Genomic DNA, 23,760 nt, shown 5'->3' on the forward strand with positions numbered 1-23,760 from the left:
TTGAGTTTAGAGTTAGGTAAGGATGTTAAACTTTTTGCTTCTACTTTGGTCTGATCATCTTATCTGTAACTGTTAGAGTATTTTGATGATGGTGGATCATTATGTTAACAGTGAAGAGAGAGGGGAAGCATCTCCAGAAATATGTTGTCTGCAATTGGTAAGTGTTATGAGTGGGAAATTATCTATTTTTAAATAGTGTCCTTTCCTTGCATTCAGAATTCTTTGATTAAAATCTGTTTGTGATTTCTAACAAGGGTAGCTCTCAGTATGACAGCAGTTACATTAAAAGCAGTTCACCTTCATTGGGTATTTTACTATGTATCAAACACCATTTAAGTACTTTATATGTGTTAGCAAGTTTCATAAAAACCCAGTGAACAAGTACTGTTATCACTGCTGGCCCCTCCCCCCCTGCATTTTATTGATGAAAGAACTGAACCAGAGAGAAGTAGACTTTCTCAAGATTATGCAACTAGTAATAATGGCACTGGAATATGCGGCTTTCTGGATCAAGAGCCCTCACTTCTTGCATATTTAACAACATATGAGAGTTTATGAAGAATCTGTTCCTTTAGACATTAAGTAATTTCTGAAATAATAAGGGGCTCAGGGGGAAATAATAGATTCTATTCTCTATGAAAAGTGAAAAAGTGAAAGTGTTTGTTGCTTAGTCATGTCTGACTCTTTGCAACCCATGGACTATAGCCCGTCAGGCTCCTCTGTCTCTGCAATTCTCTAGGCAAGAATACCGGACTGAATATTCATTACCTTCTCCAAGGGATCTTCCCGGCCCAGGGATCGAAACTGGGTCTCCTGCATTATAGGCAGATTCTTTACTGTCTGGGCCACCAGGGAAGTCCACAAATACTCTATAGTTGTCCTCAAATCTAGTTGTGCATCAGAATCACTTGAGGAGTTTGTGGCAGGAAGAAAGGTTTCTGGGTCTTATTTCAAACCACCTGAAGTAGGATCACTGGGATCAGGACCTTATGTATCTGAATTTCTAGTCTAGCATGAGGCAGACATTTATGTACCACTGATGTATAGCACATAACATAACAAAACTGATTAAAACAAAACCATGTAATAGGGATGGATAATTATGGTGGCTAACATTTGTGGAGTATTTTCTTGTATTATCTCATTTAATTCTTATAACAGCCTTGTGAAATAAGTTGGTATTATTATCTCTACTTTATGGATGGGAAACTAAATCTTACAGTAGTCAAATTAACATGATGGAAGTCACACAGGTAATAAGTACATGATAGAGCCAGGGTTTGAGAACAGACTTCTCAGACTATGGAACACAGGAATTCCCTTAATTGATCTAGTTAAATTATAGTAGATCACAGGTCATAAAGAACTAAATACCAAATATGAATTGTTACTGTAGTTTTCTTCTTTGCTTAGAAACAAAGATATAAAATGAATATATAAAAGTGAGTGGTTGCATGCCATCTGCCTTTTATCCATTTTCTATTAATGGCAGTAAATTATCATACTGGCATTTTCTCTAAGGCCAGTATTTCGGTATTAACAGTTTGGTTGATGCATGCATATATATATATATATATATATATATATATTTATATATATATATATAAAACTGTGATGCATAGCTATATAACTGTAACTGAGGTTTGTATTGAAGCTCAGATGCACATGTTATCTCCTTCTACTCTGATACTTCTATTTAATATTGTCTGTGATTTTTTTTCCTACCTACTGCTTTAAAATGTTGGCATTCCAAAGGTTCCATCTTGAGGCATTTTCTTTGTCCACACTACCTCTCATTTTGGGTAGACTTCACTCCTAGGACTTTTGCAAATACTTTAAAAAAAAATATTGAGATATGAAAGACTTAATATATTGTCTTAACCACTTTTAAGTATATAGTTTGATAGCATTAAATATATACACATTATTGAGAAGTAGATCTCCAGAACTTTTTCATCTTGCAAAACTGAAAATCTATACCCATTAAATTATAACCCTCTCCTCTTCCCCCAGCTCTTGGTAACTACCATTCTATGTACTTTCAGTTTCTATGAATTTGACTACTCTAGGTACCTCACATAAGTCAAATCAGATAGTATATGTTATTTTTTACAGGCTTATTTCACTTAGCATGATGTCTTAAGATTTATCCATGTTGTAGTCTGTGACAATATTTCCTTCTTTTTAAGGCTGTATTAATATTTTATTGTTTGTATGTAACACTTAAAAAAAAAATCTATTACCATTGATGGACATTTGGGTTGCTTCTGTCTCTTGGTTATTGTTGCTGTGAATGTCAGTATAAAACTATCTCTTTGAGACCCTGATTTCAGTTATTTTTGATATTTAACTAGCAGTGCAATTGCTAGATCATTTGGTAGCACTGTTTTCCCCTAGATACTTTTTAAGTGATTGTCTCATGATTCCAAACTCAGTATCTCAAACTCACACATTTTAGGTTCTTAACGATCTGTTGGATATCTGTTTATGAATGTTCCAGGTGTAGTTCAAAATCAACATGCTTAAACCTGAAAGCCTTGAACCTCCCTATCCTTACTAGCCTATTCCTTTGCTCATGTTCTATGGCATTCATTTATTTTTTTCACTTGAACATTTAGTATATGTTAACTCATACTACGTAGGTACTAGGTACCATTGATCCTGATGATGGTGCATTAGTGAACAAAATAAAGATGTTTGGAGCTTATATTCTGGTGAGGGAAGACAGATAACAAACAAGGAAATAGTAGGTTGGTTAAGGAAGGCCTCTCTTAGGTGATCATTGAGTAGAAACTTGACTGGAGTGAAGGAGTGAGATATGTGGCTATCTAAAGGAATAGCATTCCAGACAAAGGGAAGAATAAGTTAAGTAGTTTAATGTGGGAGCATGCTTAGCTTGTGCAAGAGATTGTAAGGAAACCAGAACAACTAGTTAGGGTTAGTAGAAGATGATGTCAGAGAGAGAGAGCTGGAGCCAGAATATATAGAGTCTTCTAAGGTCCGAATAAGGACTTTGAGTTAGAGTCTGATGATATGCGAAGGCCTAAGAGTTTTGAGTAGGAAAGGGATTTTATTTGGTTTGACATTTATAAACATCATATTGCCTTCTGTGTGAATAGGCAGTAAGTGTGTGGAGCAAGGATGTTCAGAGACTGTTGGAATACTACGCCAGAGGAAAGATGGTGATTTAGACCAGGATGATAGCAGAGTAAATATTGGTGAAATTCTACATTTTGGACATATAATGAAGAATTCCTCATGGACTAAATGTGAAGTAAGAGAGAAAGAAAGGAATCGAGGATGATTGTATGATTTTTGAATTGAACAGTGGAATCATTAGAATTGCTTGTGATTTTTAGTGATTGAGAGAACTATAACAGGAGCATTCTCCTCACCCAAGTCAGAAGCCCAGATTTCATTTTCAGCAGTTTTTTCCTTTTCAATGCCTATCTCACATGCTACTAAAATGATTTTCCTAAAGGGCAAATTTGAGTTGCAGCAGTTGCCTCCCCCTTATCTTCAGGTTAAACAAAACTTTTAATGCCTTTATCCCACATCTCATAATCTAACTCTTGCTTACTTTTCCAGCTGGCCTCTCACTGCCTCCTAATGTAAACTGTTCCTGAAGCCACACAGAATTACTTCTACCTTCCTGGGTAAATTAAGTAGATTCACTTAAAAGAAAGAAAATTTGTCCCTGAATGCTTTCATTCAGCTTCCTTTTCCCTACAAGAGCCTTGTTTTAATACTTGCTTCAAATAATCATCCTTTCTTCCCAGCTTTTCTCCTAACTTTCAGATTATTGCCACTGTTTTGCCTTTAGAATATCTTATTTATTTCTCCATTGAAGTCCATAAAAAATGGAGATTAGAGTCATCAGCTTTGCAGTGGAGTCCTTTAGAAAAATTTGGAGAAGAATATCATAATGATTAATGTATTTGGAAAATAGGAATTGAAGGTACATTTAGAAGAATTTAAATATAGTGCATGCTTAGTCACATCAGTCGTGTCCTACTCTCTGCGATCCCATGGACCATGGCCCGCCAGTCTCCTCTGTCCATGGGATTCTCCAGGCAAGAATACTGGAGTGGGTTGCCATTTCCTTCTCCAGTGATAAAGTATGAAGTGAGTGAAGTGAAGTTGCTTAGTCATGTCTGACTCTGCGACCCCATGGACTGTAGCCTACCAGGCTCCTCCGTCTATGGGATTTTCCAGGCAAGAATACTGGAGTGGGTGCCATTTCCTTCTCCTTAATATAGTAGATGGTTGGAAATAGCTGTTACAGATATGAAAAATTAAATATTTATTAAAAATGACTTTTCTCTCTGCTCAGAAAGAGAAGGAAATGGTATTAAGCATCTTTATGAGACGTCATTGGCTTTCAGCCATAATCTTACAGCCGTTTTTAGTGTGGACACTTAAATCTATTGTTTCTTTGGTCTGTTACACCGGTAGCTGGGGAAGTTTTCATCCCAAAATAGATCACTTGATTAACATAATTCTAATGAGGTTTGTGAAATAATAGATGTTGGTATTGGTCTATCCTGGTTCCAGGCACAGAGCTTCTGAAACCCTTGTAACTTCCCAAGTGATAAGAGTAGCATTTTTGTTGTTGTTGTTGTTCTAATATTTGATCTTTGACTCTGGTTCTTAACATAAAGCTACCAGATCCCTTGGAACTTCCTGGGTGATAGGAGTGTCTTTTGTTTTAATGAAACCCATGGGTTTGTGAACAGCTTCAGGAAAGGGTCTGGACACTAGAAAGACCAAGCCGTATCCTCTAGGAAGGGGAGAGGGACTGGGGGTTGAGTTAATTAATGATTAATTATGCCTACATGTTGAAGCATTCATAAAAATCTCAGTAGTACAGGTTGGGGGAGTTTCTGGGTGAATGCATTGGAGGGTGGCATGCCTGGAGAGAGCATGGAATCTCCATGTCCCATTCCAAATACCTCACTCTATGCATCTCTTCCATCTGGCTGTTCTTGAGTTATATCCTTTTATAATAATCTAGTGATCTAGTAAGTAAAACCTTTGCTTGATTTCTGTGAGCCACTTAAGCAAATTAATTGAATCAAGGAGAGGATCATGGAAACCTCTGATTTATAGACGTTTGATCAGAAGCACAGATGACAACTTGCAATTGTGATTAGCATCTGAAGTAGAAACTGTCTTGTGGGACTGAACCCTTAACTTGTGGGATCTATCTTCAGGAAGATGGTGTCAGACTTAAGTTATATGGATACTTTCCTGGTATTAAAGAATTGCTTGATGTATATCAAATCTACACAGATGCCGTCAGAAATGAAGTAGAGTTGTGGTAGACTCTTGAGAGTAGAGGAGACACAGGGGAAGGAGCATGTTTTCCCCCCGTACAAGGTCAGAGGTGAAAATTCCACAATTCAGAGCTGTAGAATGATGATCTTTTCAAAATTTTTCATTGGCTCAACTTACGGCAGAACATGAGAGGAGAATGATTGTGTCTTATTCATAACAGTCATTTCCTTAGTGTTTAGAATAGTTCCAAGTTAATAATTAAATATTTGTTGAATGGGTTAATGGTGGAGTGAAAGAATGGAGTATTCAAATGCATGTATATGATGAATGATTGCTATGTAAGTACAACACAATGGAAAAATTGAGAAAAACGTAGTGTGAGTCAGTTAAATTTTCTTGGAGACAATGATTCAGGTCTGGGTCTTGAGCTGTATTAATCAATAATAGGCATTCCTTCCTTTCTAAATTCCATACTGTCTCTCAGGTTGGACTGCCATTAATTGTTTCTTTAACTGGTCACCTTGGGAGCAATGTGTCTGTCATCCTTGTATTCCTTCCAGTGTCTAAAACACTGCCTTGATAATGGGGAAGACAAAGCCTGGATTTTGTTGGAGGAATTCATTTGATGGCAAGATCAGAGTTGTGAATGCTAAAATACAAGTACTTTGTGGATCTGGCACCTATTATTAAGATATTTTGAAAATACCTGAAATCTGACATACCGTAGAGTAATGATTTCAAGTTTAACAAAAGTGCGCTAATTTAGAAAGCATTTTTTATACTCTAAGTATTTTCAAGAGATGGAAACAATGCTAATATTATGATCATAATTATTACCCTAGTTCACAGGCTTCCCAAACATGTAGAATATACAGAGTCGCCTATACTAGTCTATCTGGAGATTGTGTGTGTGTGTGTGTATGATTATATAATGAAAATGTATATGTCATTTCTGTTTTCATAAATTTTAAAATTTAACAGGTTTTCTTTTTCTACTTGTTTATAGATTCTTGTATTTGAAATGTATTTAGTTTCACTGATTTGTAATCAATAGTTAATTTGGAGATTGACCAGCTGAGGAGGCTGCTACAAGAATTAAGCTAATAATACTGACAGTTGTTGAAGACTGGAAAAATGGTGATCTATAACTTAATGTGTATTGAGTTTGTCATGTAACCTCATTGAATCTTGGTTTATCAGTCTTTGACTGCAAAGTAGAATTAGGGAGAATAAGAAGCAGGGTTTATTGGAAGGTTGCTCGCATATTTGAAAGAAAGCTTGAACAACCAAGTCTTAGGACAATTAGTAAACAGAATTGCTCCGTCAGAAGCTTATTGTGAAAAGTGCCTCTGAGCACTATTGTCAGGACACAGCTTCAACCAGTTAGTTACTCGTTCAAGATCCACATTCCCAGGAGAGCCTGATTGGTCTAAATTGGGTCACCATGATTAACACATTTTCAGTATCACATGGGATGAGGCATGTGTAGTTCTCTAAAGGAAACAGATGATCTTAATCAAAAGTAAAGAGGGAGGTGATGATGGGTGGGTACAAACCACAGATAGGGTACAATAATAGCTAATGGGACAATATATACGTCTGAGATGACATTTTTCTAGTGTTCCATGAGACTGAATTAGAGTTTTATTGTTCTTTTGTTAAATCAGCTTTGAAAATGACTAATTTATATGTATATGCAAACTTTAATTGTATACAGTTGTATGAGTTTTGGTGATGTTTACATTGTTTATGTATTCATCGTGTGTCCAGTTCCCATCCGTTTAAGATTTCTGTCATTAGAAAATCTTTTCTTTTCTCCTCAGTAACTCCTAACCCTGTTTCAGGCAGTCACTGATTTGATTTGTATTACTACATTTTGAAAGTTTTGTCTGTTCTAAAACTTCATGTAAAAGGAGTCCTGTAGTATGTAGTCTTTGTGTCTGGCATTGTTTACTTGACATGATATTTATGAGATTCATCAATATTGCTGCAGGTATTAGAAGTTCATTTTTATTATTGAATAACAGTCCTTTGTGTGAATATGCCACAGTCTTGCTTATTCATTGGCTAAAGGACATTTTTGCTTGTATCTAGTGTTTTGGTATTATGAATGAAGTGGCTATGAATATTTGTATTCTAGTATTTATTGGACATGTTTTTATTTCTCTTGGATGGATTCCTAAGTGGTATTGTATGTTAAGTGTTTGTTTAACTTTATATATGAAACTGTCAAACTGTTTCCAAAGTAGTTGTGCCATCAGCAGCGTGTGAGTTCCTGTGCTTCAAATCCTCACCGCCATTTGGTGACGTCAGTCTTTTTAATTTCACCCATTTTAGTGTGTTTGAAGCAGATTTCTTTGTTGTTCTTTTTCAAAAATTAAGTTTATTGATGGTAAATTGGACCCATTTTAAATGTACAATTTGATGAGTTTTGTGTGAATCTATATTACTACCACCACTAAAGTCATTATCCCTTAATTGTTCTATTGTTAATGCTGTGTCATTCCCCATCCACCCTAAGCAACCCATGATCTGCCGCCTTTTACTAGAGATTAAGTTAGTTTTTCCTAGAATTTCATATACACGAAATCATGTAGTATTTTCTTGTGTGTGTCTGATTTCATTTAGCATCATGTTTTTGAGATATACCCGTATAGTTGAAAGTATTTGTAGTATGTTCTTTTTTTTTTTAATTGCTGGGTAGTATTCCATTGTATCCAGACAATGTGTTATACCCCAAGCAACATTTGCCTATTGTTGGGCATTTGGGCTACTTCCATTTATTGGGAATTGTGATTAAAGCTGCTATGAATATTATAGTATGCAAGTTTTTGTTTTGTTTGGGGAATATGTTTTTATTTCTTTTGGGTAAATACTTAAGAGTAATATTGCTAGCTTATATGTTTATTACCTTTATATACAAAACAATTTTGAAAGTGATTATACAATATATGGGACTTCCTATTGTTCAACATTATTGTCCAAACTTGTATCATCTGATTTAATTTTAGCCATTTTAATAGGTATGTGGTGGTCATTTACCATGGTTTTAATTTACCTTTCTCTGATGACTGTTTAATTTGAACAGCTTTTTATGTGCTTATTGGCTGTTCATACATCTTTTTTTGAGACTTTTCTGTTCAAATCTTATTATTTGTCATTTTTGAGTCATAAGAATTTTTTTTTTAATATTCTGAATATAAATCCCTTCTCAGACATATATATATAGCAAATACTTTTCCCAGTCTGTGGTTTACCTTTTCATTTTCTTAATGGTGTCTTTCAAAGAGCAAACATTTTTAAAAAAATTTTATATTCATCATTTTTTTCTTTTATCTTTTGCCTATCATTTTCTACTGTGTTTTCTTGGTATCCTCATTTGTAAAATGAGGGAGTAATATGAAAGTTGAATGATTTAGTTTGAGCCTGCCAATGCAGGAGATAAAAGAAATGAGGGTTGTATCCCTGGGTCGGGAGGATCCTCTGGAGTAGGAAATGGCAACCCACTCTAGTATTCTTGCTTGGAAAATTCCAAGCAAGAGGAGCCTGGTAGGTAATAGTACATGGAGTAGGAAATGGTAACCTACTCTAGTATTCTTGCCTGAAAAGTTCCGTGGACAGAGGAGCCTGGTAGGCTATAGTCCACGGGGTTGTAAAGAGTCAGACATGATTGAGCCACGCGTGCGCGCACACATTCAAGCTCACACACACACACGCGCACACACACACACAAAGTAAAGCACCTAGAGAGTGCATAACACCTAGTAAGAACTGTTAATACATAATGTTAGCTACCTTTATTATTGCTGCATCTCTTTTACTCAGAAGTTGAAGTTTTTGGATAATATCATCTCCCTCCCCTCTGAAGAAATCTTATTAGCATTTTCTTAAATATAAAGAAACCCAAAGCCAAGATTTACTGTATGTGTAGGGGATGATTTGCATTAGATGCTGTAAATTTATTTATTTATTGGATGCCATAGTTTTATAATCCTTCAGTTTACCAGTGGCTCGTTTTTCTTTCATATCTGACAATGTAAAACTATCTACAGGAATTTTGCTGTTTCCCATCCCCAAAAAGGTCTAAGGCCCACCATGACTGTCATCATTTTCTCCATCTGTTAAAGCTGAAGATGAGAATATTTCTTACAGCCACCTCTGACCTTGACTTCCATTATACTTAAAACATAACCTCACCTATCTTCCAGTGGACTCTGAGAAATGATGTTTCAAGTGTCATCAAGTTTTGCTAAAGAGAATTTAGAAGCTGGATTCTAATTGTGGTAAATTAGTGGATTAAAAATGTCATTGACATAATGGCATAAAAGCAATAATAGTTATACCAAAATGGATTTTCAAACTACCAAAACCTAGATCAAGGCAAGATGCTGTTTTTGAAACATATTGCAGTCTGATGAAGATCACTAAGGAAGCCCAGTCTCTAATGTAGGTTTTTCTAAATCTAGTCTCTTTCCTAAAGGTATTCTTTCTGTCTGTGCTCTCCTGAGCCCTAGATAGATCCCAGGCATTCCCATAGCTTAGCATAGTGCCTGGAAATGAATAGGCATTTGTTAAGTTTGTTGAACTGAACTTTTAATTTTACTCTTTATTTCTTCATTCTTTACTGTTCCCTTTTCTAACGAATTCTCTTTGAACTCAATAAATCACTATTCCTTTTTTTTTTTTTTTAAACACAAAATTTTATTGTAGCCATTCTTCTTGCAGGTCCTATATTTTTACTTTTTGTGTTGTTTCAAGATCAGTTATACTTTCTTATTTCCTATATATTTCTTAGCCTTTATAATATTTTTACCAAAACTGTTTTCACATATGTCTAACAGTCTCTTATTAGGCCTCATATTAGACTGACTTCATTTTTTTTAATTTTGTCTAATCCCTCTTTATTGTATCTTTGTTGCCCTCTCTATGACATATACCTACTCTTTCCCCTCTTTTCTAACCCTTCCATTTTTATTGTTTTGGTTTTGGTTTTAGCTTTCTCTTCTCTTTTTCTTACATATATGAATTCCCCAGGATTCTGTTTGTCTCACTTCTCTTCACCAAAGAAGGAGGAGAGGGAGGGAATTAAAATATTTCCAGAGCTTCATTTGCCTTTAAACAGATGTTTTTCTTAATCTAGCTCTGATTTTTAATTTAAAGATAGGTAATTTTAAAATTACTTTTTGTCTCCTTTTGGATATTACCAGAACTTCTCATGGTAAAATTAATTGTTGAATGGAATTTTTTCCATTCTAGAAGCCAGGATGATTAATTAAGATTCAGCCAGACAGGCAGTAGGGAAAAGGGCATTCCAAGTAGATACAGTATCTTAAAAGGCCCCAAGATATAAAAACTTGATGCCTTTAAGGAACAAAAAGGCAAGTCCACTTTGACTGAAGATGTAGTGTTTACTCATACAGATGAGGAAACTGTGGCTCAAGGAAGTTCAGTGAATGGAGAATATATACTAAGGTCATCAAAGCAATAAGTGGGGGAATCTAGATTCAAACTTTGGACTTTATAAATCCTTAGTGTTCTTTCCATTATACCTTGGCATTCTCTAGTGAAAATTTGAACAAAATCTTTCCAAACTCTGGTATTTTGTTTCTTTTCCAACATCAGAGAACATTCTTTTACCATTTTCTGTTTTTTAACAAAGAAGATATTTGTATGTGGAACCATTGCTGTCAACAGAAAAGGGATAATTGACCTGGCACCAGGAAGAGATGCTTCTATTGAATTTGTGGCTTTCAGAACTGATTTTAGGGTTTGCTTGACTCAAAGGATTTATGAGCCTCCAGAGTTGTCAGGGTTCCACTATCTATATTAATATGTGTATTTCTTTGAATTTTGCCTGTGAAGCATTAAAACTTTGAAAATTCATAGCAAGTGTCTTATACTCTACATTGCTTCTATTCAATGGTATAATTTTGTAAACCTTCAGAGAATCTTCTTTATTATCCTGTAATGATCTGCCCACAATCCAGGATGTAACAACCTGTTTGCTTAGTAGTCTTTAAAAATGTCTATATCATGTCACATTTGTTCTATATCTTAAGTAACTGGTGACTTGTTAGCTTAGAGACCAATTTCAGAAATGTTTTATGTAAGGAGACTTCCCCAGTGATGCTTCTGCTCCTTTTGTAACCTGATACAATTGTGGTGTGTTTGTTAGACACCTTATGCCCCTACATTTTTTTTTCCTGATTGTTCTTTTCTTTAGGAATAATGACTGTAACAACACAATGAATTTTAATTCCTGAGCAAATTTAAAAATTCTTGGCAGTTTTCATTTGTGATTCTGTATCTTTCTCCTCTCAATCTGAGGAAGGAAATAATATTGAGAGATAACTTTAAGGTACTGATTTTACTTGTTCTAACATCCTTAAACATCCTTCATTTTGTGGGTGTTTTGCCTGAATGAGGACTGTGGAATTAAGCTTTTAAGACTCAAGATTTGGGAATATTATATGCCAAATGCATTTAAAAAAATTCTCTAAAATACAGTTTTATTATAGAGATGTATAAAAATATTAAATAGAAAATTTTTTTTATCACTGAGGAAACACCTAGTATTTTGTTTAAAATTTCAAAGTATACTTATTTTTCTTTATAATGTTTTCCACCCCATTACACTCCACCCCTGAGCATTTTTCTATTTCCTTAAATGTCTTCTCTGTTTTTTGTTTACAGGCAGCTATTAATGGTGTAATACCCCAGGAAAACGGCATTCTGCAAAGGTATGTTATAAGATGATGAGAATTTAAAGCAAAAAAGAGACAGTGGTTAATTTTTTTTTGTTTCACTTTTTCATAGAGCATTTGATCTTTGGTGTTTAAAGTTATTGATATAATTGTTCTTCTTTCAGACATTTGATTAGTTATATTAATTTCTGAAAGTCTCTAGTGTTTAACTGTGTAATGTTATTTCAGATTGAGTGATACCAATTTTAAAGATGATTTTATTTTTAGGAAAACTTTTCAAGGTCATCTTCTAATTCATAAGATGAAAGGCATTGAATCCTTCAAGCTGTTAGTAGTGAGAAAATCAGACATGGCTCAGTAACTCCAGGGCATGGTTATCATTTAACTATACAGGCTTATCTCCAACCTTACTAATTCTTTTTTTTTCCCCTTCTCTTTGGTTTCTAAATTAAATTTTTGTTAATTTGCAACAATTTGAGTAAGTCCTTAATAATGAAACTTCCCAGAGCTTTAAACTATTTTGCCTGAAGTATCCACTGTAAAACATGTGGAATAGTCTTCGTGGTTTTGTGTCATTGCCAAAAGGTAAAATTGGAAGATGATGCCAAGAGAACTATAGTAGTTACAAAATAATTCCTTAAACTAAAAATAAATTTATAACTTTCTTTTCTTAAAATTGGCGACTGGTTGTGGATTAAGAGAGCACATTATAAAGTCATAGGAGGTAAACGATTCTCCCTTCCAAGTATAGTTTAATTACTTGATTCCCCCTACCCCTCCTCTCTCCTTGCAGTTCAAACTTTGGCTTGAGTTTTGGTGGCTGGGATTTCTAAGTCACTGAAGCATGATCTGCTAAGTGCAGATGAGGCAAACAGAAACAGCAGACTAGGAATGAGGTTGTTTTGGAGAGGAAGAAAAGTGCTGTTGCAAAAACACAAAAAATTCACCATGAACTGCAGAATGTGCTGTACTTTATAGGAAACTGTGTATATTTAGAAAGGAAGAAAAATTCTGATACCTGTACCACCCTTTGTGATTAATGGTTTTTAGGTCAAAGCAGTGATAAACAGACCTATTCCCCACTCTCTCTTTTTTTTGGAAGACTATCAGAATTTCATCCAGAGTAAATGTGACTGATTTCCACAGTCTGTACCAAATTTTTGTTTGTTGGTTTGTTCAGTTTTTTTTTTTTTTTTTTTTAGTTCACAAGCATACGATTCTATTGAAACCCTTGTCTAGAAAGCAAACCAGATGATTACAAGAGCTTCCTTCAAGATTATTTTTTCCCCTTGGTTTAGAAAGTTTTAGACTGCTAAATATGGCTCCAGTTTTATTCTTGAGTAAATGTTATGTCACTTTTTGTGCCAAAATTTTTGCTTGCTAAACCCTTGTGGATTCAGCTGCTAGGTCTGAGTACATATTGGATATATCTTATAATTAATAGTATTTGCTAGAGGTGAACTGTAGAAATTCCCTCATCCCTGGAAACATCCCAACTTCCTGTCACAGAAGATACTTTTTGCTTAATATATATTTATAGCTAGAAATTCAGTACTGAATTGGTTTCTAATAAAGTTACTATAATATTTGGGGTTTAACTTTCATCAGAGTGGGTTTTATTTTGATTTGTTTGCTTGTTAAGGGAATGAATCATATGTCCACAGAAGAAAGTAATAGTTTTCAACTATTTTCCTTCCTAACTTTGTTCTTTAGTTTTCAAATCACTGTGGATTTGACAGAACTGAAAATTCTTCTTATATGTCTGTGACCAGAGGAAATGAAAGAGAGCTCTTTGTACTTTCTCATGGATTTAACACTGAAAGTGTAAGATACGATGCTAGGAATGGTATATGTAGGCAGTTTAAAAGAATCTTTGTTTTATGTGTTTGAATTTTGTAATAAATTGACGATAGTCTGTGAAAACAACTACCTCAATTTGTCAGTTTATACCTCAACAGAGAAAAGAGCTACTAAGAAGAGGGTTTTTTTTTAAATATGTAAATTATTTTGGGGAAAAGAACCTGATCTCTGTACTTTATAGTTTTTCTTGAAATCAGATGTTCACATTTGTTTAAAAGTGGGAATTTTTTTTTATGTATCCGTAAGTTCAAGGCAAAGAAATTTTTTATGCTTAAGGTATTTTGCTATGTAATTGATATGATTTTCTTTATTAATGCCCATTAAAACCCTTAAGAAGTAAATGCTCATATTTCATAGATGAGGAAACTCAAGATTAGAAAATTTATAGGTTCACTGAAGGCCACAAATGTAGTAGGTGGTGACGTCTGGATTTTCTCATTTTAAAAACCATGCTCTTTATTTTATACCTATCTGGCCTCTTGAAGGTCTGTAATCTAGTCATGTCATAACTTTTAAGAATTTTTTCCTTGGGGTAAAGAAGTAAAAATTTAATGCATGTATATAGCATCTTTCTTCTAGAGATTTGTTTTTACACTCACTATTTCAGTTGTAAGCAAGTAAATGCAGTATTATTATCTCTCACTTTAAAGGAGAGAGAATAAGGCATGAGTGATTTGACTAGATAATACAGCATGATGTTGATGGAGTCAGGAACATAAGCAAGTCTTCTGCCTCATCCTCCAAGGCTTATTTAACAATAATAACAACAATAAAAATACATTGCTAATACAGGATATGCTTGCTTACAACTAAAATAATAACTGTAAAAACAAAGCTGTAGAAGAAAGATGCTATATATATCCATTAAATTTTACCTACTTTATCCCAAGGGAAAAAAAGTCTTAAAAGTTATGACTAGATTAATAACTTCAGGAGGACAGAATGGTATACAGGAAAGAGCATGGTTTTAAAATGAGAAAATCCAGACCTTACCACCTATTACATTTGTGGCATTTGGTGAATCTATAAATTTTCTAATCTTGAGTTTCCTCATCTATGATATATGAGCATTTCGTTCTTAAGGGTTTTAATGGGCATTAATAAAGAAAACTATGTCAAGTACCTAACATAATACCTTAAGCATTAAAAAAAAGTTTGTCTTTAACTTACGGGTACATTAAAAAAAGAAAATTTCTACATCTGAACTCATGTAAAGAGGTAGCAAGAATACACAGAAGAACTATATAAAAAAGATCTCAGTGACCCAGATAACCATGATGGTGTGATCACTCATCTAGAGCCAGACATCCTGGAGTGAAAAGTCAAGTGGACCTTAGTTAGCATCACTACGGACAAAACTAGTGGAGGTGATTGAATTCCAGCTGAGCTATTTCATATCCTAAAAGATGATGCTGTGTAAGTGCTGCACTCAATATGCTAGCAAATTTGGAAAACTCAGCAGTGGCCACAGGACTGGCAAAGGTCTGTTTTCATTCCAATCCCAAAGAAAGGTAATGCCAAAGAGTGTTCAGACTACTGCACAATTGTACTCATCTCACACGCTAGCAAAGTAATGCTCAATATTCTTCAAGAGAGGCTTTACCAATATGTGAACTGAGAACTTCAGGTGTTCTAGCTGGATTTAGAAAAGGCAGCAGAACCAGAGATCGAATTGCCAACATCCGATGGATCATAGAAAAAGCAAGAGAATTTCAGAAAAACATCTACTTCTGCTTCATCGACTAAGCTAAAGCCTTAGACTGTGTGGATCACAACAAACTATGGAAAATTTTTCAAGAGACGGGAATACCAGACCACCTTACCTGCCTCCTGAGAAATCTGTGTGTTGGTCCAAGCAACAGTTAGAACCAGACATGCAACAATGGACTGGTTCCAAATTGGGAAAGGAGTACATCAGGGCTTGTATATTGTCACCCTGCTTAGCTTATATGCAGAGTACATAATGCGAAATGCTGGGCTGGAGGAAGCAGAAGCTGGAATCAAGATTGCTGGGAGAAATATCAATAACCTCAGATATGCTGATGACATCACCCTTATGGCAGAATGTGAAGAGGAACTAACAAGCCTCTTTTTTTTTTTTCCTGTGATTTTTTTTTTCCTTTATTTATTTTTTTTCAGTGGGTTTTGTCATACATTGATATGAATCAGCCATAGATTTACACGTATTCCCCATCCCGATCCCCCCTCCCACCTTCCTCTCCACCCGATTCCTCTGGGTCTTCCCAGTGCACCAGGCCCGAGCACTTGTCTCATGCATCCCACCTGGGCTGGAGATCTGTTTCACCATAGATAATATACATGCTGTTCTTTCGAAACATCCCACCCTCACCTTCTCCCACAGAGTTCAAAAGTCTGTTCTGTACTTCTGTGTCTCTTTTTCTGTTTTGCATATAGGGTTGTCGTTACCATCTTTTTAAATTCCATATATATGTGTTAGTATGTTGTAATGTTCTTTATCTTTCTGGCTTACTTCACTCTGTATAATGGACTCCAGTTTCATCCATCTCATTAGAACTGGTTCAAATGAATTCTTTTTAACGGCTGAGTAATATTCCATGGTGTATATGTACCACAGCTTCCTTATCCATTCATCTGCTGATGGGCATCTAGGTTGCTTCCATGTCCTGGCTATTACAAACAGTGCTGCGATGAACATTGGGGTGCACGTGTCCCTTTCAGATCTGGTTTCCTCAGTGTGTATGCCCAGAAGTGGGATTGCTGGGTCATATGGCAGTTCTATTTCCAGTTTTTTAAGGAATCTCCACACTGTTTTCCATAGCGGCTGTACTAGTTTGCATTCCCACTAACAGTGTAAGAGGGTTCCCTTTTCTCCACACCCTCTCCAGCATTTATTGCTTGTAGACTTTTGGAGAGCAGCCATCCTGACTGGCGTGTAATGGTACCTCATTGAGGTTTTGATTTGCATTTCTCTGATAATGAGTGATGTTGAGCATCTTTTCATGTGTTTGTTAGCCATCTGTATGTCTTCTTTGGAGAAATGTCTGTTTAGTTCTTTGGCCCATTTTTTGATTGGGTCATTTATTTTTCTGGAATTGAGCTGCAGGAGTTGCTTGTATATTTTTGAGATTAATCCTTTGTCTGTTGCTTCGTTTGCTATTCTTTTCTCCCAATCTGAGGGCTGTCTTTTCACCTTGCTTATAGTTTCCTTTGTTGTGCAAAAGCTTTTAAGTTTAATTAGGTCCCATTTGTTTAGTTTTGCTTTTATTTCCAATATTCTGGGAGGTGGGTCATAGAGGATCTTGCTGTGATTTATGTCGGAGAGTGTTTTGCCTATGTTCTCCTCTAGGAGTTTTGTAGTTTCTGGTCTTACATTTAGATCTTTAATCCATTTTGAGTTTATTTTTGTGTATGGTGTTAGAAAGTGTTCTAGTTTCATTCTTTTACAAGTGGTTGACCAGTTATCCCAGCACCGCTTGTTAAAGAGATGGTCTTTTTTCCATTGTATCTCCTTGCCTCCTTTGTCGAAGATAAGGTGTCCATAGGTTTGTGGATTTATCTCTGGGCTTTCTACTCTGTTCCATTGATCTATATTTCTGTCTTTGTGCCAGTACCATACTGTCTTGATGACTGTGGCTTTGTAGTATAGTCTGAAGTCAGGCAGGTTGATTCCTCCAGTTCCATTCTTCTTTCTCAAGATTACTTTGGCTATTCGAGGTTTTTTGTATTTCCATACAAATTGTGAAATTATTTGTTCTAGTTCTCTGAAAAATACCGTTGGTAGCTTGATAGGGATTGCATTGAATCTATAGATTGCTTTGGGTAGAATAGCCATTTTGACAATATTGATTCTTCCAATCCATGAGCATGGTATGTTTCTTCATCTGTTTTTGTCCTCTTTGACTTCTTTCATTAGTGTTTTATAGTTTTCTATGTATAGGTCTTTTGTTTCTTTAGGTAGATATACTCCTAAGTATCTTATTCTTTTTTGTTGCAGTGGTGAATGGTATTGTTTCCTTAATTTCTCTTTCTGTTTTTTCATTGTTAGTATATAGGAATGCAAGGGATTTCTGTGTGTTAATTTTATATCCTGCAACTTTACTATATTCATTGATTAGTTCTAGTAATTTTCTGGAAGAGTCTTTAGGGTTTTCTATGTAGAGGATCATGTCATCTGCAAACAGCGAGAGTTTCACGTCTTCTTTTCCTATCTGGATTCCTTTTACTTCTTTTTTTGCTCTGATTGCTGTGGCCAAAACTTCCAACACTATGTTGAATAGTAGTGGTGAGAGTGGGCACCCTTGTCTTGTTCCTGATTTCAGGGGAAATGCTTTCAATTTTTCACCATTGAGGATGATGCTTGCTGTAGGTTTGTCATATATAGCTTTTATTATGTTGAGGTATGTTCCTTCTATTCCTGCTTTCTGGAGAGTTTTAATCATAAATGGGTATTGAGTTTTGTCAAAGGCTTTCTCTGCATCTATTGAGATAATCATATGGTTTTTATCTTTCAGTTTGTTAATGTGGTGTATTACATTGATTGATTTGTGGATATTAAAGAATCCTTGCATTCCTGGGATAAAGCCCACTTGGTCGTGGTGTATGATTTTTTTAATATGTTGTTGGATTCTGTTTGCTAGAATTTTGTTAAGGATTTTTGCATCTATGTTCATCAGTGATATTGGCCTGTAGTTTTCTTTTTTTGTGGCATCTTTGTCTGGTTTTGGAATTAGGGTGATGGTGGCCTCATAGAATGAGTTTGGAAGTTTACCTTCCTCTGCAGTTTTCTGGAAGAGTTTGAGTAAGATAGGTGTTAGCTCTACTCTAAATTTTTGGTAGAATTCAGCTGTGAAGCCATCTGGTCCTGGGCTTTTGTTTGCTGGAAGATTTTTGATGACAGTTTCGATTTCCTTGCTTGTGATGGGTCTGTTAAGATCTTCTATTTCTTCCTGGTTCAGTTTTGGAAGGTTATACTTTTCTAAGAATTTGTCCATTTCATCCAAGTTGTCCATTTTATTGGCATAGAGCTGCTGGTAGTAGTCTCTTATGATCCTTTGTATTTCAGTGTTGTCTGTTGTGATCTCTCCATTTTCATTTCTAATTTTGTTAATTTGGTTCTTCTCTCTTTGTTTCTTAATGAGTCTTGCTAATGGTTTGTCAATTTTGTTTATTTTTTCAAAAAAACAGCTTTTAGCTTTGTTGATTTTTGCTATGGTCTCTTTAGTTTCTTTTGCATTTATTTCTGCCCTAATTTTTAAGATTTCTTTCCTTCTGCTAACCCTGGGGTTCTTCATTTCTTCCTTCTCTAATTGCTTTAGGTGTAGAGTTAGGTTATTTATTTGGCTTTTTTCTTGTTTCTTGATGTGAGCCTGTAATGCTATGAACCTTCCCCTTAGCACTGCTTTTATAGTGTCCCATAGGTTTTGGGTTGTTGTGTTTTCATTTTCATTCATTTCTATACATATTTTTATTTCTTTTTTGATTTCTTCTATGATTTGTTGGTTATTCAGAAGCGTGTTATTTAGCCTCCATATGTTTGAAGTTTTAACAGTTTTTTTCCTGTAATTGAGATCTAATCTTACTGCACTGTGGTCAGAAAAGATGACTGGAATGATTTCAGTTTTTTTGAATTTTCCAAGACCAGATTTATGGCCCAGGATGTGATCTATTCTGGAGAAGGTTCTGTGTGCACTTGAGAAAAAGGTGAAGTTGATTGTTTTGGGGTGAAATGTCCTATAGATATCAATCAGGTCTAGCTGGTCCATTGTGTCATTTAAGGTTTGTGTTTCCTTGTTAATTTTCTGGTTAGTTGATCTATCCATAGTTGTGAGTGGGGTATTAAAGTCTCCCACTATTATTGTGTTACTATTAATTTCCTCTTTCATACTGGTTAGCGTTTGCCATACATATTGCAGTGCTCCTATGTTGGGTGCATATATATTTATAATTGTTATATCTTCTTCTTGGATTAATCCTTTGATCATAATGTAGTGTCCTTCTTCGTCTCTTTTCACATCCTTTATTTGAAAGTCTATTTTATCTGATATGAGTATTGTGACTCCTGCTTTCTTTTGGTCTCCATTTGTGTGAAATATTTTTTTCCAGCCCTTCACTTTTAGTATGTATGTGTCTCTTGTTTTGAGGTGGGTCTCTTGTAGACAGCATATATAGGGGTCTTGTTTTTGTATCCATTCAGCCAATCTTTGTCTTTTGGTTGGGGCATTCAACCCATTTACATTTAAGGTAATTATTGATAGGTGTGGTCCTGTTGCCATTTACTTCGTTGTTTTGGGTTCACCTTTATACAACTTTTCTGTGTTTCCTGTCTAGAGAAGATCCTTTAGCATTTGTTGAAGAGCTGGTTTGGTGGTGCTGAATTCTCTCAGCTTTTGCTTGTCTGTAAAGCTTTTGAATTCTCCTTCATATCTGAATGAGATCCTTGCTGGGTACAGTAATCTAGGTTGTAGGTTATTCTCTTTCATTACTTTCAGTATGTCCTGCCATTCCCTTCTGGCCTGGAGGGTTTCTATTGATAGATCAGCTGTTATCCTTATGGGAATCCCTTTGTGTGTTATTTGTTGTTTCTCCCTTGCTGCTTTTAGTAATTTGTTCTTTGTGTTTGATCTTTGTTAATTTGATTAATATGTGTCTTGGGGTGTTTCACCTTGGGTTTATCCTGTTTGGGACTCTCTGGGTTTCTTGGACTTGGGTGGCTATTTCCTTCCCCATTTTAGGGAAGTTTTCAGCTATTATCTCCTCGAGTATTTTCTCATGGCCTTTCTTTTTGTCTTCTTCTTCTGGGACTCCTATGATTCGAATGTTGGGGCGTTTCACATTGTCCCAGAGGTCCCTGAGGTTGTCCTCATTTCTTTTGATCCTTTTTTCTTTTTTCCTCTCTGCTTCATTTATTTCCACCATTTTATCTTCTACCTCACTTATCCTATCTTCTGTCTCCGTTATTCTACTCTTGGTTCCCTCCAGAGTGTTTTTGATCTCATTCATTGCATTATTCATTTTTAATTGACTCTTTTTTGTTTCTTCTAGGTCTTTATTAAACATTTCTTGCATCTTTTCAATCTTTGTCTCCAGGCTATTTATCTGTAACTCCATTTTGTTTTCAAGATTTTGGATCATTTTTATTATCATTATTCTAAATTCTTTTTCAGGTAGATTCCCTATCTCCTCCTCTTTTTTTTGACTTGGTGGGCATTTTTCATGTTCCTTTACCTGTTGGGTATTTCTTTGCCTTTTCATCTTGTTTAGATTGCTGTGTCTGGAGTGGGCTTTCTGTATTCTGGAGGTCTGTGGTTCCTTTTTATTGTGGAGGTTTTACCCAGTGGGTGGGGTTAGATGATTGGCTTGTCAAGGTTTCCTGGTTAGGGAAGCTTGCGTCGGTGTTCTGGTGCGTGGAACTTGATTTCTTCTCTTTGGAGAGCAATGGAGTGCCCAGTAATGAGTTTTGAGATGGGTCTATGTGTTAGGTGTGACCTTGGGCAGCCTGTATGTTGACGTTCAGGGCTATGTTCCTGTGTTGCTGGAGAATTTGCGTGGTATGTCTTGCTCTAAAACTTATTGGCTCTTGGGTGGTGGTTGGTTTCAGTGTAGGTATGGAGGCTTTTGGACGGTCACTTATTACTTAAGTTCCATGTAGTCAGGAGTTTTCTGGTGTTCTCAGGTTTTGGGCTTAAGTCTCCTGCCTCTGGATTTCAGTTTTATTCTTCCTGTAGTCTCAGGACTTCTCCAACTATACAGCACTGATAATAAAACTTCTAGGTTAATGGCGAAAAGATTCTCCCCTGTTAGGGACACCCAGAGAGGTTCACAGAGTTACATGAAGAAGTGGAGAGGGAGGAGGGAGATAGAGATGAGCAGGAGGAGAAAAAGGGGGACTCAAGAGGAGAGAGACAGATCTACGTAGTTGTCTGTTCCCAGAATGTTCTCCATAGCCCAGACACCCACAAAGATTCACAGAATTGGATTGGGAAGAGAAGGAGAAAGGAGGAAATAGAGGTGTTCTGAGGTAGAAAACAGAGAGTCAAGATTGGGAGAGAATAATCAACACACTCCTGAATAAAAATGGGAACTGAATATTGGATTCTTAAATGTCCACAATTTATATCATATACTGAAAAACAAAAATTAAAAATCTAGAGTTAGAGGTTAGACTCTTAAAAATACTATATTAAAAACAAAAACCAAAACACACACAAAAAATTTTAGAAATATATATGAAGTTCAGTTTAAAAATAGGGCTTCTCTTCTTTTTTTTTTTTTTTTGGTAAGGTTATAGTGTATTGAAAATGGAAATTAAAGAGTAGTAGAGGAGTACTAGAGGACTTTAAAAGAAATAAGAGAAAAAGAAAAATAGAAAATAGAAGAGAAAAGAGAAAAAAAAAAGAAAAAAAAAATTTCCCTAATTAAAAAAATCGTAAAAATCTATGAAAATGAAAGTTAAGGAGTAATGGGGGAGTAATAGGGAATTTTAAAGGAAAATAAAATAGAAAAAATAAAAAATAAAAAATAAATTTTTTTTTCTTACTTAAAAAAAAAAGTAAAAATATATCTATGAATTTCTCTGGAGCTGTTGCGGTCAGTGTGGGTTCGGCTCAGTTTCAGATAGCTCCTCGTTCCAGCTTACACTTCTCAATATCTACAGGCCCCTTCCGGTGTAGTCGGTGTTTTCTACAGGGGTTTTAATCTGTTGCACCGGTCCCTTCTGAAGCGGTTCCCTTTGTTTATTTGGCTTCTGTTTGCCGGTCTCTTCAGAGCCTCATTTCCGCCCTGACACAGGCGGGCAGAGGTGGACTCTTATTCAGGTAGCTAGTTCTGTCGCGCTGCGGGCAGGGGCTGGCGCTGCCGGGAGAGGCTGGCGCTGCTTTCTCCTTCTGCGCTGCTCAGGCTCCCGGCTGCTCTATATGGAGCGCGACCTGCGCTGCGCGCGGTTCCAGCCCTCAGGTGTTCCACAAAAGCGCGGAACAAAAGGCTGCGCCTGTTCTTTGTGCCTTCCCCCTCAGAGCGGTCCAGGCAGCCAGGGGATTGACAGACGCACTCTCCCCTGGTGCGGCGCGCCCACTCCCTTCCACGGTCCCAGTCTCAGTTTCCGCCGGCGCCAGTCGGGTGCATGCGCCTTCTGCTCTCCGCGTCCCCAGCCCCAGTCCCCGCCCGCGCCGGTCGGGTGCCTGCGCCCTGTGTCTCGCCGGGACCTGCTCCCGCCTCCGGCGGGTCTGGGCCGGTCCGCAGCCTGCGAGCTCTTCTCTGGACTTTCTCGGTCTCTTTATTCTGCGAACGCCGGAACCGGCCTGTTAATTTTCTCTCTCTCTTTTGCTCTCCCACAGTTCAAGTTGGCAACTCACATAAGCTCCCTCCGATTGTCCTCAGGGCACTCAGGCCCAGACCCTACCCCAAGCAATGCCGCCTGCTCCTCTCCGTGCCGCCCCCACTTGCTGGTGGCGGATGCGGGTGTCTGGGGTACTTTTCTGCTGAGAGTTGCTTTTAGGCACGTAATCTGTGGGTTTTATTTATTGTTTCCCTCTCAGTCAGGTTGCCCTCCTAGATTCAAACACTTCCCCCAGGCCTGCCAGTGCGAGGGTTTCCCGGTGTCTGGAAACGTCCTCTAAAGACTCCCTTCCCGGGATGGATCTCTGTCCTTAGCTCTTTTGTCTCACTTTTTATCTTTGATATTTTGTCCTACCTCCTTTCGAAGACAATGGGCTGCTTTTCTGGGCGCCTGATGACCTCAGCTAGCGATCAGAAGTTGTTTTGTGAAGTTTGCTCTGCGTTCAGTTATTCTTTTGATGAATTTGTAGGAGAGAAAGTGGTCTCCCCGTCCTACTCTTCCGCCATCTTGGCTCCTCCCCCCACTAACAAGCCTCTTGATGAAAGTGAAAGAGGAGAGTGAAAAAGCTGGCTTAAAACTCAGCATTCAGAAAACTAAGATCAT

The 23,760-nt window shown here is 36.6% G+C and overlaps 1 protein-coding gene across 4 annotated transcripts in view; it reads left to right on the forward strand.

The window, feature by feature from the left end:
- The window catches only part of FAF1 (Fas associated factor 1), a 502,843-nt gene that overhangs the window by 131,594 nt on the left and 347,489 nt on the right, over positions 1–23,760 (forward strand). For all 4 annotated transcript variants that reach the window (XM_043876171.1, XM_043876168.1, XM_043876169.1 and 1 more), the window contains one exon: positions 11,971–12,017. Coding sequence is in view for 3 of the 4 variants with exons in the window: in XM_043876168.1 (XP_043732103.1) it covers positions 11,971–12,017 (47 nt within the window). In the remaining variant the exon portion in view is untranslated. The remainder of the gene's footprint in view (positions 1–11,970; positions 12,018–23,760) is intronic.

Source organism: Cervus elaphus, chromosome 20, assembly GCF_910594005.1.
Source record: "Cervus elaphus chromosome 20, mCerEla1.1, whole genome shotgun sequence".
Lineage (NCBI taxonomy): Eukaryota > Metazoa > Chordata > Mammalia > Artiodactyla > Cervidae > Cervus > Cervus elaphus.